Raw genomic sequence first — 16026 nt, 5'->3', positions numbered from 1 at the left:
CTGACTGTTACTCGTGGGTATAGAATTGAATAGATTCAGGAGGTATCGCCCGCAGTACCCGCAGACCGTTTACAAACAATTCGTACAAAATGACAATAATGCTGACTATATTTTCTAATGACTTTGTTGAACAATGAACCATTGACTTTAATGGAAAAGAATAGTTGCAAGGACACAACAATCATAAGCATCTTTCTGGTCTATTCAATTGGAACGTACCGGTGTAGTGTGGACGCCGGTGACAACAAGTACATACAGAAGTCGACATAAATTTGGTAACACTCTTGAAAAATCGGCCAAAGTCTTGCTGTCGAAAAAAAATTAAAACGAAGCATGTTCGTGCTTCAGTGAGTTAAGTCTGTGTCATGATAATACGTGTTCGTCGAGTAGACGCGTTTTCAGAATGAGCTACCGAAACAAGTTCTTACTCAACGTTCTTATCTGTTTATCTAACTACGTTTACTGATTTTCAACAACAATTTCCGCTACAAAATCGTTAACAGTGTCGTACCAGTTTACCGTCCGTATTTCCTCCACGCACATCACGAGGTTTATTTCGATCGCAAATTGGAATTTTGCGGATGGTACCTCGGGTGCAGTCAGGAAGATTACTCAGTTCCAGCATTCCATTTTGTGGTCGGATGAAACAACCTAACCAAGCAGTCAATCGGTACAACTTCGTGCTCTGGAACAACCAGAATTCTCACTTTTTCATTGAATAAGGATTAAACCAGCCTGAGGTATGTGTGGGCAGGTATCCATGCGGAAGGTCTGGTGGGCAAATGGAAATGCTCGAAGATTTACGTGGGCGAATGGACAACGATCCGATACTCGCGAATATCTGTGATTTCTTTCTGTGGGGCTTTCTCAAGGATCCCGCACCTTTTTCCGACCCCCAAACTGCAATTGAAGAAGAATTTGACATGTTTCGTCGCACCTGCCTTTTTTCCAAATCCCTTTGTAATTTCTTTTAATAAATTCATTTTGACTTATGCCGACCTCTTTATGTAATGGTCGTATGTTGCTATTCCCTGTTCCCAATAATAATAAGAATTAGTTTGATTTGAGCATCAGTAGATATGATACTTTTCTGCATAAAAACCTTTCATCTGATAGAGATAGATATTCACCATGACGTATTTCGTTAAAAGGGTTAACGCTATACTTTATTTTTCTTCTTTCTCTTTTTACCGTCACCGTTCAGTACTAAAACTACTCGATGCTTTCAAAATGACTACTCTCAATTGGTAAATATTTCATTAGTAGTGGTTATCACAAAAACACCCATCACCTGCAGCCCGTTGTCTCTTGGCCACCACCCGACTCCTGGAAGGCTCCATCCAAAACATTCGAATACCAAAATTTGATCCAGAACGGTCTTCTGTTTTCCATAACCGTAACACAGTTTTTTTTAACAATACTTCTATATCATATATATAAGTAAGATTTATTTTTAGTTCTTATCGTCTGGCATGTTTTTTTATTTTATCGTTTGCTTCAGAACTTTAAACTCATTTATGTTTCTGCGTTGCATGTATTAATAAATCGTGGGAGTTAAAATTATTATTTTCTCAAACATAAAATGGTACCCGGTTTATTATTTCCAAGAATTTAATCATTTACAGAGTAAAAAATTGATTTTTTTTATAATATTAGCATGTCCGTTATTTCCATTGGGATTCCTATATAATTTTCTAAATAATTATATGTGTCACGACACTATTGCAATAGAACTTCCTGGAAATGGTAAATAAATGAACAACCACTTTTCACTACAATATTTTCACTCGAAACATAATATTTTCATTTCATTTCATATAAACCTTGAAGGTTTCCTTAACATTGTAATATGATTACCAACGTGATCAAATTCTTTCCATATTTACTATAAATGTCTTGAAACCATGTGTCTTAGTCAGTAGAAGCTTTTTGAATTGTATTACAATTAACGCGAAGACTAATATGTAAGATTTCGCACTATCCTTCAACATTAAGTACTTAGATAACTTTCGTCCTTTTCCGTCTTTTCTCTAGGTTGATGTAATCGACGAGCTGGATTGCTTCGATGTATACGTGTTTTGAGAGCCGCTCTTTATGACTCTTGGCAAATTTAGTTTTTGTATGCCTTACATTATCTCCAAGTCTCGATGGACGTCACTATTTCGAAATTATCAGGGTGCATCAACGATGCTCGTTAGCACTTTTATTTTGGAATCTTCGCAGAGACGAATCTCCACGACAATGTGAACTCACACATCAGTTCAAACAAACGTTTTTGAACAGGCAAAACATCGAATTGATGGATTTTTTCTTAATCCCTGCAGATCAAATGTAAATTGCGACGTCAACGTTTCTCTACACCTGAAGAAGCGGTTGATACGTTCAAATCACATGTTTTGGAAATACCTCAATTGGAATGGAAAAAATACTTCGACAATTAGTTCAAACGCATGTCAAAATGTATGGATCTTTATAGAGAATATTTTGAAATATTAAGAAATAAAGTCATATCCAATTCATCGATAATAATTATGTTACTTACATTAAATCTCTCAATTCAATGAAATTTTAATAACAATCTTATTTTCTTCTTAATAATATTGATTTGTTTGGAACCCAGACCTAGACTAACTTTCTACGTAACACCAAAGCGGCGTATTGATGATCTTTACAAAGATATCACATATAAACAACGTTGCCAGATTTTAAAATTAGTATTGATATTGAAGAAAACACTAATGCAGCCTTTAACAAATATAGAGTTTGATGAATTATAACTATTTAACATTAACCTCCCAAAAAAAATCTAATTTTCTTTTTTTGTTATTACTCTCTTTCGTGTATCTTCTTCAACTAATAAAGACGATTGTGGTAATCAAGCTTTCGAAAATCGAAACAAACCTTCAACTGATCGCATTTATCCACTGGTCTACTGAGGTAGAAAGGATCCTATCATATGACTACGACCTGATTATCAGATCAGTTTCCGAAAAAAGTTAACGTGAACCGGGTTAATTTCCGAACATTCAGATCATTGAAATATACACGATTCTGACGTTGCTTCTACTCTTAAGTATTCTTTTAATCGTCTGAAGTTAATCCATTTATGGTTACACCCACCATAATGAGATGTGACTTCAAAAAAGCAATATCGGGAGTGGGTGGGGCATCGGTGAAATGTTTTTTTTTATCAAAAACTCTTGCAAAATCAATGGTACATTGTCGTTGTGCGAAATCCAACCTGTACTAGAAAACACATACCTTCAATCGCTCTATCCAGTCTCTATTTAGTCGGTAGGAACATATTTGCGATAGCTACGATTAACATTGTCTTCAGTCGCGATTTGGAAATGTTCGCTTTTGTGGACGTTATCCACCCATTTCCACTCACCGTTGATTTTCTTGGAGTCTTTCTACGATAGTTGGAGTCATACTCAAATACCCAGATCTCATCTCCAGTGATTAACTGACTCATCCAAGTTCTGCTGTTGCTCTAAATGTAGCAGAAAAAATACGTGCAAATCACTTTTTTTATTGATTTTTTTTCATAATTTAGATTTTTTGGCACGCTCTTGGACAAGACTATTGAAACTAAAGACGAAGTTCTATTTAATCGTGGCTATTGTCATCCCAATCATGTTGAACGCATCTTCAGTGTAAGTACAAACTCCAAAGTTAGCGAAAAATCAGTCTGTGGCAAATAGTGAACGTTTATATATCAGGATACAATTGGATAAGAAAAACATACTTTCAACTTTAGACGGGATTGCTAGGAGAAGATTCAAGAATTTGAAACCCCACTCCAAAATCCAGTTAAGGTAGCTGACGGATTATTTCGTGCCAGGAATCATCCAAGGCTTAGTAAACAACTGAATCACAACCAGTAGTGGAGAAAATAAAAACAAAATGGCAGCCTTTGGTATAAAATAAATATATTCGCGAATTCTGGGGGCTGCGGAAAAGACATATGGGCCCGTGTCTTAGGATCCACGCGCGTGCTTAACCTCTTAGAACAACGTAATTCGACTAGAGACAAGATGCGGTCGATTCGAGATGTTCTCGCGTGAATGTCGAGTGGACCATTGATTTGGTCGACCCTTCGCTCGACAGTGTGCCCCTTGGGCTCGTATAAAGAAGTAAGTGGAGAGGTTTTCACGAATCAGTGGGGAGTGAGTATGTTGGTTTTTCCTGAAACTTGTTAGATTTTATATTGTAGAGGATTGGACGTTTTCTTTGTTGATAGTCAACGACAGATGTAATCAGTGTGCTGAAAAGGTCGATATACGCGATAAACTGTGTCTTTTTGACCTACACTTATCTCCATGTGCAAGGATTTCTGTAGGTTTAAGATTTCACTAAAATTGACGCTTTAGAAATATATGCACCTTAAATCTTCTAATCCAGAGGCATGAAGTTAAACTTATTATACAATGTTGTCGGTTCTCCAGAAAATTTTCATACCTTCTAAAATACAGTGCGTCCATAAAGTAACGCATTCTTGTTAAATAACTTAATTGCACTGTAATTGTTTCATCTCTATTTGTTGCGGCACTATTTTTAGGGTTGGAACTTTCCCGAATTTTTATCGCTAAAATGAAATTGAACCGACGCTAATCAGCTGGGAAAATGGTATGAAAAATAGGTAGGAACCTAAGTAAATAACCATTGCGTTAGCTATTAGGCGTAATTTGATTAACGGCAAACTATTGAGGCACCTGTTTCCAATTTGTAAATACAGGGTGGGGAACGATTAACGATTTAAAAATAGAGCAATTCTATTAATCATTCAATTGCGTAATACTCTTTCGTCACATACTATAGTTTGGAAATATACAAGGCACGAGGAATTATAAACCACCACTAATCATTGTGGGCGTTAAGTGGGACGACATTATGTGCGATGTATCATCTTTCATCTATCATGTGTTTTGTGTCATTCATTATGTGGTTTGAGTGACGTAATTGCATTCGTGCGATTTAATAGTTAAATAAATTGTTGTACACATAAGTACGTTAGACGCTGCGTTCGTCTAAACGTACGTTAGCCAAGTGAACGGATCAAATGGACCGTTCACATGCCAGCGAGCGGTTTGTATAGGCGTCACCCAACCGCGGTACTCTTAAGTTTTCAGTGCAACCGCCGCATTTTTAGGGCGTTTCGAATCACTAGAGTGATAATTGCACCGTACATATGATCAGACAAGCGCTCGCTTTTATTGACTTGACAAGTTTCTATCAATATGCTATCAAAAAAGAATCCGAAGCCTTTGATGTAGAGCTAAGTTGAAAAACGAAAATATATTTGGTATACGTAGATTATTAAAAAAGAGGGTTGAAAAAGTCTGCTTGGTGTGATTAAAGGTAATGATCAAACAAAGTTATACTGCTACAAAAATAGTTGAAAAACTTTGGGGGGTATTCTCTCAGTTCTGGATACAATGTCACAAATGAATCCATGACTTATCTGTCATCTACAGTTGAACATCGTAAGTCCGGCATATCTAAAATCCGCACTGATCTGTTCGTATCGTAATTTTTGGTTTCGGTATTTGACACTATTTTATAAATGTGTTTTTGTGCAGTATTTCATTATATTTTATACGTACCTCTCCCTCGGTTTACACTATTATGTAATACGATATGATTTCTCGTTAGTGCTATAGATGGCGCCGTTTTCTTCTTCTTACTTTGTTCCTGTGGTATAATAACCAAACACAAGTTAATTGTTCAAACTCTATTGTTTGACTGATGACTACTTTTCCCCAACGCACGAATAACGCGGCATCTAACGTCCGCATGTGTATGGGGCCTAAGAGCCTCAGATTTCGAAGTCGATTCGTCTCGTTACTTTTCTTCTGTGGAATTGCCGGAACCATTGGTGATAGTCACACTGAATACTACCACTATGTCAACAATTACAGATTTATATAGTGTGGATTGAAATATTATGTTGATCCATGACTAACTAGATGAGTTTTTGATTATTTTGGGCTCCTTAAAACGATAACGGGATTCTTAAATCTGTAATGTTCTTATTTACTTAATTTATTTAAATACTTTACACTAGACTTAACTAACTTATATAATAAATCATTATTTATACAATTAACTATTCACTACTTTTCTTTAATTTAATTTATTTAAATTCAGCGGTTAGTTTTATATTTCGTTCCCTTCACTACGACAAACAATCAAATGAATAAAAAGGCCTTCCAAGTAACTGGTTGGAAAACAATGTAAACAAATCGCTGATGTGATGAAACACGTGTTAATAAAAACAAAATAAAAAACGTCGCGAACCGGCGTTTTCTCCAAATTTTATACTTCTATTATAACCGAACAGGACCGACTTCACGGTCTACGTCGTGGACGAATTCGTAACAAATCAATATCATTTCGGAGATGAATATTGTCTGCATTTTCTAGTATGAATTATTTTTTTAATAAAATTGATGTTGCAGGTAAAAGGACGCAAGAATGTATCTGCGTTGGGATCTGTCTAACTTTGATGGTTATAAATTTCGCATTTATTTGTTACTACATAAGATTAGAGAAACTGAGTACCATTCTTGTAGCCGCTTTTTGCGGTATAGTAACCGCTGATTTCGGTTCTGGTTTCGTACACTGGGCGGCAGATACGTGGGGATCCATCGAACTGCCTGTAATAGGAAAAGTAAGTACTTAAGTACTTTTTTTCTATTTAACACTTGAATCATTTATTCAGAAATAGGAACGGTTATATGAAAAGGATGTAGCTTATTTTTAGAAAAAATTGATTGCCCGACAATAATATGTGTGCAGTTTCCATGGAAAAATCGTGGGATTAGCTTACGAATTGCTATCCAATCCACCCTATTTTCCCAATTAAAAAGTGTCTTTAACGGATTTAATTTGGACTAAACTTTGAATTGACTTTTCAAATTTAATTTAACGAAAATGATTTCTACAATTTCATTTTGTCAAAAATTAGCTTTCTAAATTGAATTTAGACAAAAATAGCTTTATCTGAATATATTTCTATTAAAAATTGTTTTATCGGATTTAGCTTGGACTCTCATTTGTAAGAAATTCCTCTTTACAACGTTAATTTTGGAAAAAAAATGGCTTTACTAACTTTAATGTGAATAGAAAAAATTTCCCCAAATTCATCTCTGCTAAGAAACGTCTTACCCAAATTTTATTTAGACAAGAAAATGCTTATCCAAAGTAAATTTTGTCCAGAAATATATTTTCCGATGTTAATTTAAATAGAAATTATTCTTCACAAACTTAATTTTGTGAAAAATGGCTGTTTCGGATTTAATTTGCACATAAATTGCTTTTCCAAACTGAGTTTGGTGAATAATTTGATTGTCTAGGTCTTATTCGCAACAGAAACTTTTCCCCAATTAAAATTTGATCCAAAAAGGCTTCTCTAAATTCAAATCTGCTAAGACATGGCTTACCAAAATTTTATTTGGATAATAAAGTTTTTCCCATATTGAATTTCGTCCAAAAACTTATTTTTTCGGAGTTAATATGGATTAAAAATACCTTTCATAAATTTAATTTTGTGAAAAATGACTTTTCTGGCGTTAATTTGGACATGTATTGGTTATCCAAACCAAGTTTGGCCAAGAATTTGATTTTCTAAGTTTTATTTGCAAAAATAACGCTTTCCCAAATTCAATTTGGTCCAAAAAGGCTTCTCTAAATCCAATTCTGGCTTACCAACATTTATTTGCTCAATTTTTCCCATATTTACTTTTGTCCAAAATGGATTTTGCGGAGTTAATCTGAAGAAAAACTAGCTTTCACAAATTTAATTTTGTCAAAAATGGCTTTCCTCAATTAAAACGGGATAAAAAAGTTTCCCTAATTATATTTTTTGAAAATATGTCTGTGTCGGATTTATTGAGAATAAACAACTGTTTTTCTAGATTTAATTTTCGAAAAAAATGAAGCTTTCAATATAGTTTAGATATAAATTGGGCGGAATTTGCTTTTCTAAATATAATTCGAGAGGAAATAATTTTTTGAAATTTAATTTTGAATAAAAAGGGTTTTTCCGGTATTAATTGGACAATTTCTGTCTCCGACAAACTTATTTCACAAAAAAGTCATTTTTGAGCAATAAAAGGCTTTTTCGTATATAATTTTGACAAGAATAGCTTTTTCAACTTCATTTTAGTCAAGAAATAAATGACTTTTCCGCATTAAGTTTTTCCAAATTTAATTTTGCCAAACTATTTTCTACATTTCGACAAAAAATTTCTTTTGCAAAATTAATTTTATAAAAAAATTGCTTTTCCGAGTTTATTTCGACCAACACACGATTAAATAAGCCACCATTTGTAGCTAGTTTTCCATAAATTCCAGCTCTTTTTCAAATTCGTCGTATTCCTATTCAATGTAATTTTTGTGCACTAAAGTAAATAATCTTATGACTGTTTTGTTGCAGAATTTTCTGCGACCATTCCGTGAACACCATATTGATCCAACATCCATTACCCGCCATGATTTCATCGAAACGAACGGTGACAATTTCATGGTGACAATACCATTCCTGGGCCGTATGGTGTGGGACTTTCTTACGCTATCAAAAGAAGATGTTCAAAATAAATTTACGTGGAACTGCTATATTTTTTTATTAGCCATTTTCGTGGCGATGACCAATCAGGTAAATTTCTAAAAATTTTTGAGTATGAGAACGACATGCTTTAGAAACTTTTTTGTTAGAGTCAACGAGGGTTGCTACTTAAGTTTTGAGATAGACAAATAAAAACAAATATTTATAATTGGATGTGGCTTTATTGTTTATCAAAATATTCTCCATTAAAACTTTTGTATACGTTTGAACCAATTTTCGAAGTATTTTTTCCATTCCGGTTGAGGTACCTCAGAAACATGTGATTTGAACGCATCAAGCGCTTCTTCAGGTGTAGAAGAACGTTGACTCGCAATTTATTTTTGATCTGCAGGAATAACAAGTAATTCTTGGGTGCCAAACAAGAACTGTACGGTGGATGACTCATAAATACGATGTTTTGACTGTTCAAAAAAGTTTTTATTTGGACTGATTCCCATGTCACGTCGACAGGATTTAATCGTAATTTACGTCTCTTTGTTTGCCTATAATCTCATTCGTATCCCCTAGTTTTATAGAAGGTATTTCTCAAAGATTAGTTCCGATGGCTGTACTCCATTGTCTTTGCGGTGGTTTATATTTATCTTATAAAAATATGTGTTTGATTTCATTGGTTCTGTTAGAACCATTTTAGCCTTCTTCGCTAACAAAATCTCCAATCCGATTAGTCATTTGCCTTCTTTATAGCTGTTCGCCGATTAATATCATCATATCATGGGTTTATATGAGAATTGCTACTGAAGTTTTGATATAGACAAATAAAAACAAGTATTTATAATTAGATATAACTTCATTGCTTTAGGAAATATTCTCTTTCAAGATCATTACACGTTTGCATGCGTTTGAACTAATTTTTCCATTCCGATAGAGGTGCCAAACAAGGACTGTACGGTAGATGACCCATCAATTCGATGTTTTGACTATTCAAAAACGTTTTTGATTGAACTATTTGAGCTCGCATTGTCGTGGTAGAGAATAATTCGTCTTCTGCTATTGGTTTCACTAATTTTTTCGAACACTTCTGGCAAACAAATGCTGGTGTACCATTCAGAATTGACAACAAAGTTATCGTCTTCAGAGACTGAAGGTAAACAGTTCTGAAGACGATAACTTGGTTATCGAAACGTTCGTCTGATAGTGTAATTGTGAGTGTTGGTGTAAACAGTGTGTTCAGTATAAATGTTGAATGTTATTTTTCAGATACACAAATGGTCTCACACGTATTTCGACTTACCTGGTTGGGTGATATTCCTACAGGAATACCGTATCATTCTCCCACGTCGTCATCACCGTATCCATCACGTGGCACCGCACGAAACATACTTTTGCATAACTACGGGTTGGTTGAATTGGCCATTGGAGAAACTCAGGTTCTGGAGTATACTGGAAATTATCATCGAAACTCTGATAGGTTATAAACCTCGAGCTGACGATATGAAATGGGCCCAAAAAAGAACGTGATATTTTTCTTTGTTGTTATATTATTTAATATTGTTCATTTTTGTTGATTCAAAGTTTAAAATCAATTATGCTTGATGGATGGCATTTTGAATGTTTGTCACAATACTTTCTGATAATAAATATTTTTTTCAATAAATTCCACTGAATATTTATGTGTTAGAGGAAGTGACCAAATGTGGAATACCATTTTGTTTTGGTGTTATAGAAAAAAAAAAGATATCGTAAATCAAATTTTTTTATTTTTATTTATTATCAGTCATACAGTTGCGCTTAAATCATTGATAGTCTTATTTTACAAAGGCAAACAGCAAAAAGGGAAAACAAAGTCTATTAATAGTCCCATTGAATCAAACGATGAAGAAATTCACTTTGACACAGAAGTAAGTTGGAATTTCTGGAACCTCATACCACTACACCAACACATACAAGTTTTGAGAAAATTGAATAAAATGTTTAAAGTATTAAAATAAAAAAAAATAACAATTCTAATAATTTCATGATGTTGCATATCATCAAATCAACAATATTTCAGACAACTGTTCTTCTAAATTTATGTTTTGTATTTTTTTCAAAATTTTGAAAGTTCTCGACTGATGCCCTTTTAACAAGTTGTAAAGTAAAATAACCCTGGCCTCTATTCATCTTCTTGGATGTTATTATTATTCACTGGCCAATTTATAAGATCTTCATAGAATGGCTGGTGTTCATTGGGCACATATTGCTTAAGTTTGACAAAATTTTTGAAGCTTTTATGGGAACTTTTTCGGTTGGGTATGGACACCTATTAGACAGGACACAGGTAAATCTCTTTGGAGGCTCATAAAAAAAGTATGATAATGGAGGTCGTTGATCGCAGGGAATGCCTTTATGTACCCATTCATCTGTTGATCATAAACAAATTGGTACAGAGTACTCATTGCAAAATGTATTTTATCCTTCCTTGGTTTGTGTTTAGTTTCTTCAGAAACAACAGTCTTTTTATAGTAATTGGAATTTGTCTGGTTTGCCACTTAAAATAATGTTATAAATACTATTCCATTTGGTCACTTTGATTTTAGTAAACCAACCAGATTCATTATTTTTTTATTTATAATAATAGAGTACTAGTACTACTAAATAATTTTTATATCAAAAATATGATATTAGGTATTTAAAAAAATTTAATTTTTCCATTATTCCTGTTTCCTTGTTGTTAATATATTCCATTTACAGAGTGTCGTTAAAATTCACATACAAACACGCAACTCCATTTTATATAAATATATATAATTAAAATTACAAGTGCACTTTTACATTAAAGAAAGAAAAAAAACATATTTACAAACCTATAATCAATTAATAATGCGAAATATAATAAATTAATAAAATAATAATAGTAAATTTTATCAAGTTACATAATAGTACATAGGCCAGCACCTGAACTTTTATCCTTTTGAAACCAGACTTGAGTAGAGGAATTTACAAGAAAACCCTCTTTTTCCCTCTGTTTATATAAATGGAAAAGATTTTTAGTGATCGAAATTGCCGTTTTTTGATTCGTACAATTTTTTTATATATGAATAAGGTTACAAATATTGAACTTCTAGTAATGCTTGTGTCTAACTGCTTACCTCTTCTTTTTTCTATCTTTTTTATATATCCTGGTTATAATCATCCTTTATTAAAATAGGGGGGTGAACAAAATAAATATACCTAGTACGCCAAATTGACATTCCAAAAACATAACCTTAATCATAACTTTCTTTTGATGTAGTCAATGTAGAATTTTCTCAACATTTCCAGGGACCGCATTGAAATTAGAATTAAGTTAAACAGATCTAGGTTCTTGAAATACTGGATGCTTAAATTTATTTTTCGTGATGTTTTAATACATTGAAAACAAAAAAATACTCTTTGAAATAGATAAATTTTTGTTAAATTTACAATTAGTAATTCCAATTTTCTTTTTTTTTTAGTTTTCCTATTAATCTTTTCTTCTGCTAGGACTAGAACGGGCCAATAAAGAGCTTATATAATTTTTTTTAAATTAAATGTGTTTTATAGTTATGTTGGGACAGTCCTGGATCCTTGAATCATTAATTGTTATTTCATTTCTCGTTTCCTGGCTTCCAACTTTATAATGCCAAATTTCTCCTATTTTATTATTTCTATTTGGTCTGAAACCATATTAAGGCTCTTCTAATTTTTTTCAATTATTTTTTGCAGCCGCTTTCCCCTGATAAAAATTTGATGAATGAAATGATGATTCACTGTTTGCTACAAGATTACAAAAATAGTGTTTGTAAATATAGTTTTCTTGTTCTAATTCATATTACGCTTTACAAAAATCAATATGCTTAATGCAAAGTTTACAAGCAATTTTTTTGTCCTCAAGAGTGAATACAATTATGTGCCTTTGCAAGTTTTTTACATTTTATTAATGTTGATTATTAATTTTTCTACCTAATACATGATTTAAATTAGAAATAAATCAATTTTATAACAAAAAAGTAGTTTTATTAATTATCCAAGTCCTTCCATTACAGTGAAATCCATGTAAATGTATATGAATACCAAATGTCAAAATCACCCGTTTCGATGACCAAGTTATCGTCTTCAGATACAGTTCAGCTTCAGTCTCTGAAGATGATAACTTGGTTATCGAAACGTGCGTTAGACAAGGTAGCTGTGAGTTCAATATAACCAACAGTTACAGAAATCTTGACGGGTTGCTGAAGATGATAACAATTAACTGAAATTACAAAAGGACAAAACTAATTTGCACAAATATGTCATCTTCCACTTTTCTAAATGAAGTTTTTGTATCTGAGTTAACATTCCAGCTATCTGGTTATTTTCTTCGAGAATCCTATTATATCTAGAGTTTTAATTAATTCCAATTTAAATTATTTATTATAAAAAGCAATAAAGAAAAAATTACATTGATGAATGTATAAAAAAATGTAAATAAGAAATATTAAAAAGAATATTAACAAAATAGTATAACTATCTTTTGAACTGCTTTTTAAATCTCTCATAATGATAATCATCAGTGGCTTTTTCATCTTTTTTCTTGGGTTTTTCATCAACTTTTGCTTTTTTTTGTGGTACTTCACCAGCTGCTATATTAAATCTATTATGTTGGACAAAATTCACGGCCATATTAGAAGGTACAAACTGAGAGGGACCATCCTTCTTATTCTGTTTCTCCCACAATAACCTATAAAAATTATAAAATCATTCTTAACTTCTAATTTATTATTTATTCTGGACATAGCACAAGCCTTTGACAAGGTATGGCATGATGGACTACTATATAAGATCAAAAAAAACATCCCACATAACTATTTCATTACCCTAAAATCTTATCTAAAAGTCCGGCATTTTCAAATAAAATTGCTAGACCAAGTTACAACCTTCCGACTGATAATAATTTAACTTCTGAGACAGATGCAGTTGACAATGCTGTCCTATATTCTCACCAAGATCCATCTGCAGTATCTCAGGCACTGTAAATTAACCTTGTTTTGACTCAAACAATGGCTCATTGAATTGAATGAAGAAAAGTCTGTCCACATTACTTTCACACAGAGAGAGGGCACATATCCAACTGTGACATACAATAGTCATTTTTCATAAAAACATGAGCAGGTCAAATACTTAGCTGGAGAACACACATATTCACAAAGCATAAACAAATGGGATTGAAACTTAGTAAACTATATTGGATAATAGGGCGTCGATCTGAAACTAATATGGAGTTATGGGAAATAACTCTGGGGCGCAGTTTCCAAATCCAACACAATATGCTAGAAAGGTATCAGTCCAATGTTTTTCGTGGTATTGTAAATGCTCCTTGGTATGTACCTATAATGTATTTGCTTAGGACATCCAAATGAAAAGTGGGAAAGAAGAAATATCCAATCTATCTCAGAAATATGTTCTAAGGCTTCACAACAATCCTAATAATCTAGAAAGGAACCTAATGGTACCACCCAATCACTGGAGGCTGGGAAGACATTACACAAGTGACTTGACTAATAGATTTTAGAACTGTTAGATTTGAAAAATCTCATAAATTTAGAAGTTAGCTTATCATATTCCTGAATACCCAACTCAATAAATCACGTAAAATTGTAAATATGAGGAATTAGACACTGGACTATTTCCTACATATCTTGTTGATTGTAACAACCAATTTGCTTAATATAATTACTTTACAGATTGAAGTTAAAGTGGAATATTAAAAAACAAGTAATTTCAATTCAGAATCATTATATTAAAAGTCAAAAGCCTCCAGTATATTGATAATAAACCAAAAAACTTCTGAATGAATTTTTATGCAGTTTTGACCCATAGATAAAGTGATTTATGAAGATTTAGGTGAATAATTTGTCAAAGTTTCATTAAAAGCATAAAACTACCAACAGCTACAAATTGCTTCCAATTTCAAATGTAAACTTTTTGTAGCACAACAAAGTCGTGATTGTTGAAAAAATAACTTATGTGATAATAGCCTATGTGAGCCAAGGAAAAAATATATGTCTAATAAGCTTTTTTATCATCAGATTTTTTCCACTTTTCTAACAATCAAACAACTCAGAATTCTTATAACAAAATCTATTTTTACTATCATGAATTAGGTAGTCATCCAACATAGGTTTACATAATATGCTGAAAGCACATATCCCACAGTTGATTTCCCCAAACCAGCCTTTTTAGAAACTCAGCAAGATCGCCCGTGTTTTCAAGAAAAGCCAAATGAAAATTCAGTTTTAAACTCACTGTTTTAACACATCATTTATCGTAATTATCTTTCAAAAATCTTCTTCAAGCTATTAAATTTATTATTCATGTTATCTAAGTTTAGAAACAAAAATTGAGTTCTCTATCCTTATATTCTTCTATTTACCTAAGTTTGGCTTCTTCTGTAGCTTCAATATTTTTTATTTTGGCCTCAATTCCTAAATCTACTTCAGGTATACCACTCAACATCTGATTTGATAACATTTCTTCTGATTGTTTCTTTGAGGTTGTTCTTAAATGTTCAGGTACTGATAGTAAAGCTATTTCCTCAGGTGTGTGATACTTTTTAGAGTTAGCAACAACTTCATCCTGCTTTTCTTTTCCTACAATACATACAAAAATATTAATTTTTACCTATATATAATCGACAATTAGTACATTATTGAATTTTGTTAATCTATTTCAAATAAATTAACTTTACCTTTTCGTTTTGATAATTCAACTTCTATATACTTCATCATGTCCTCGTCTTCATCTCTTTTATTTGTCTCAACGGAAAATTGTGTTCCTATTCCTGTATCATAAGCATCGTCAACTTTCCAGTTACCGCTACTTAAAGCTTTCAAAGATACTAATCCTCCAATATCTTTATTGAAAGGATCTTTTATTTCATTGTCTGTTGTTATTTTTGTACCTAGTGCTAAACCAACTATGTCAACACCACTGGGTCGCTCTCTAAGTTTTTGTATTTCTCTCATTTCTTGTAATTTTGCAATAACTTCTGAATTATCTTCATCATCACTGTCTTCCTGTTTCAGACGCTTTCTAAATTGTTTACGACTTTTAGATTTAAATTTTATTTCTGTTTTAGCTTCTGAAGAATTCGATGTTTTTTCGTCACACATTTTAACAAGTGAATTCAGTTTATTTACTTAAATTCTAAATATGCTTATTACTCTAATTTAAAAGGTATAATCATATGATAAACATAACCTAAAAAACAATAATATCTGTTTAAATTCAGGATAACCAACGTATAGACAACGACAAATTATGTATGTAATACGTGTTGCATATAATAGTGGTGAATTGCACACATTGCATACATTGTTGATTTTAACAAACTGCTATTTGGTAATATCGCATTTTTTTTGTGGAAAATGTGCATTTCTAGCGTTTTATCCGCCTGTACCAGCGATATCTCCTCACAGGAA

The 16026-nt window shown here is 32.6% G+C and overlaps 2 protein-coding genes across 2 annotated transcripts in view; one reads left to right on the top strand and one right to left on the bottom strand.

Moving 5' to 3' along the window:
* Nucleotides 1-12576, top strand: part of LOC130446610 (plasmanylethanolamine desaturase) — a 36023-nt gene extending 23447 nt beyond the window's left edge. Inside the window, exons 4-6 of the mRNA XM_056782980.1 lie at nucleotides 6462-6673; nucleotides 8441-8659; nucleotides 9827-12576. Of these exons, the coding sequence (XP_056638958.1) occupies nucleotides 6462-6673; nucleotides 8441-8659; nucleotides 9827-10087 (692 nt within the window). The 3' untranslated portion in view covers nucleotides 10088-12576. The remainder of the gene's footprint in view (nucleotides 1-6461; nucleotides 6674-8440; nucleotides 8660-9826) is intronic.
* On the bottom strand, nucleotides 12562-15828 carry LOC130446620 (splicing factor C9orf78). The gene is made up of 3 exons (XM_056782991.1): nucleotides 15294-15828; nucleotides 14979-15195; nucleotides 12562-13286 (listed from the first exon to the last, which is right to left on the bottom strand). Exons 1-3 carry the CDS (start codon nucleotides 15715-15717, stop codon nucleotides 13073-13075), a joined length of 855 nt encoding a protein of 284 aa, XP_056638969.1. The 5' UTR covers nucleotides 15718-15828; the 3' UTR covers nucleotides 12562-13072.
* Nucleotides 15829-16026: the final 198 nt, after the last annotated feature.

This window comes from Diorhabda sublineata, chromosome 1 (assembly GCF_026230105.1).
Source record: "Diorhabda sublineata isolate icDioSubl1.1 chromosome 1, icDioSubl1.1, whole genome shotgun sequence".
NCBI classification, from domain to species: Eukaryota; Metazoa; Arthropoda; class Insecta; order Coleoptera; family Chrysomelidae; genus Diorhabda; species Diorhabda sublineata.
This window is presented reverse-complemented; position numbering and strand designations above follow the sequence as displayed.

Excerpts from the sequence above, each read along its gene's own strand:
- LOC130446620 (XM_056782991.1), bottom strand. The coding sequence starts at position 15,717 with ATGTGTGACGAAAAAACATCGAATTCTTCAGAAGCTAAAACAGAAATA. Across the intron at positions 15,196-15,293 it reads TGAATTATCAAAACGAAAAG|GAAAAGAAAAGCAGGATGAA; the intron begins GTAAAGTTAATT and ends TATGTATTGTAG. Across the intron at positions 13,287-14,978 it reads ACAGAAGAAGCCAAACTTAG|GTTATTGTGGGAGAAACAGA; the intron begins GTAAATAGAAGA and ends TAATTTTTATAG.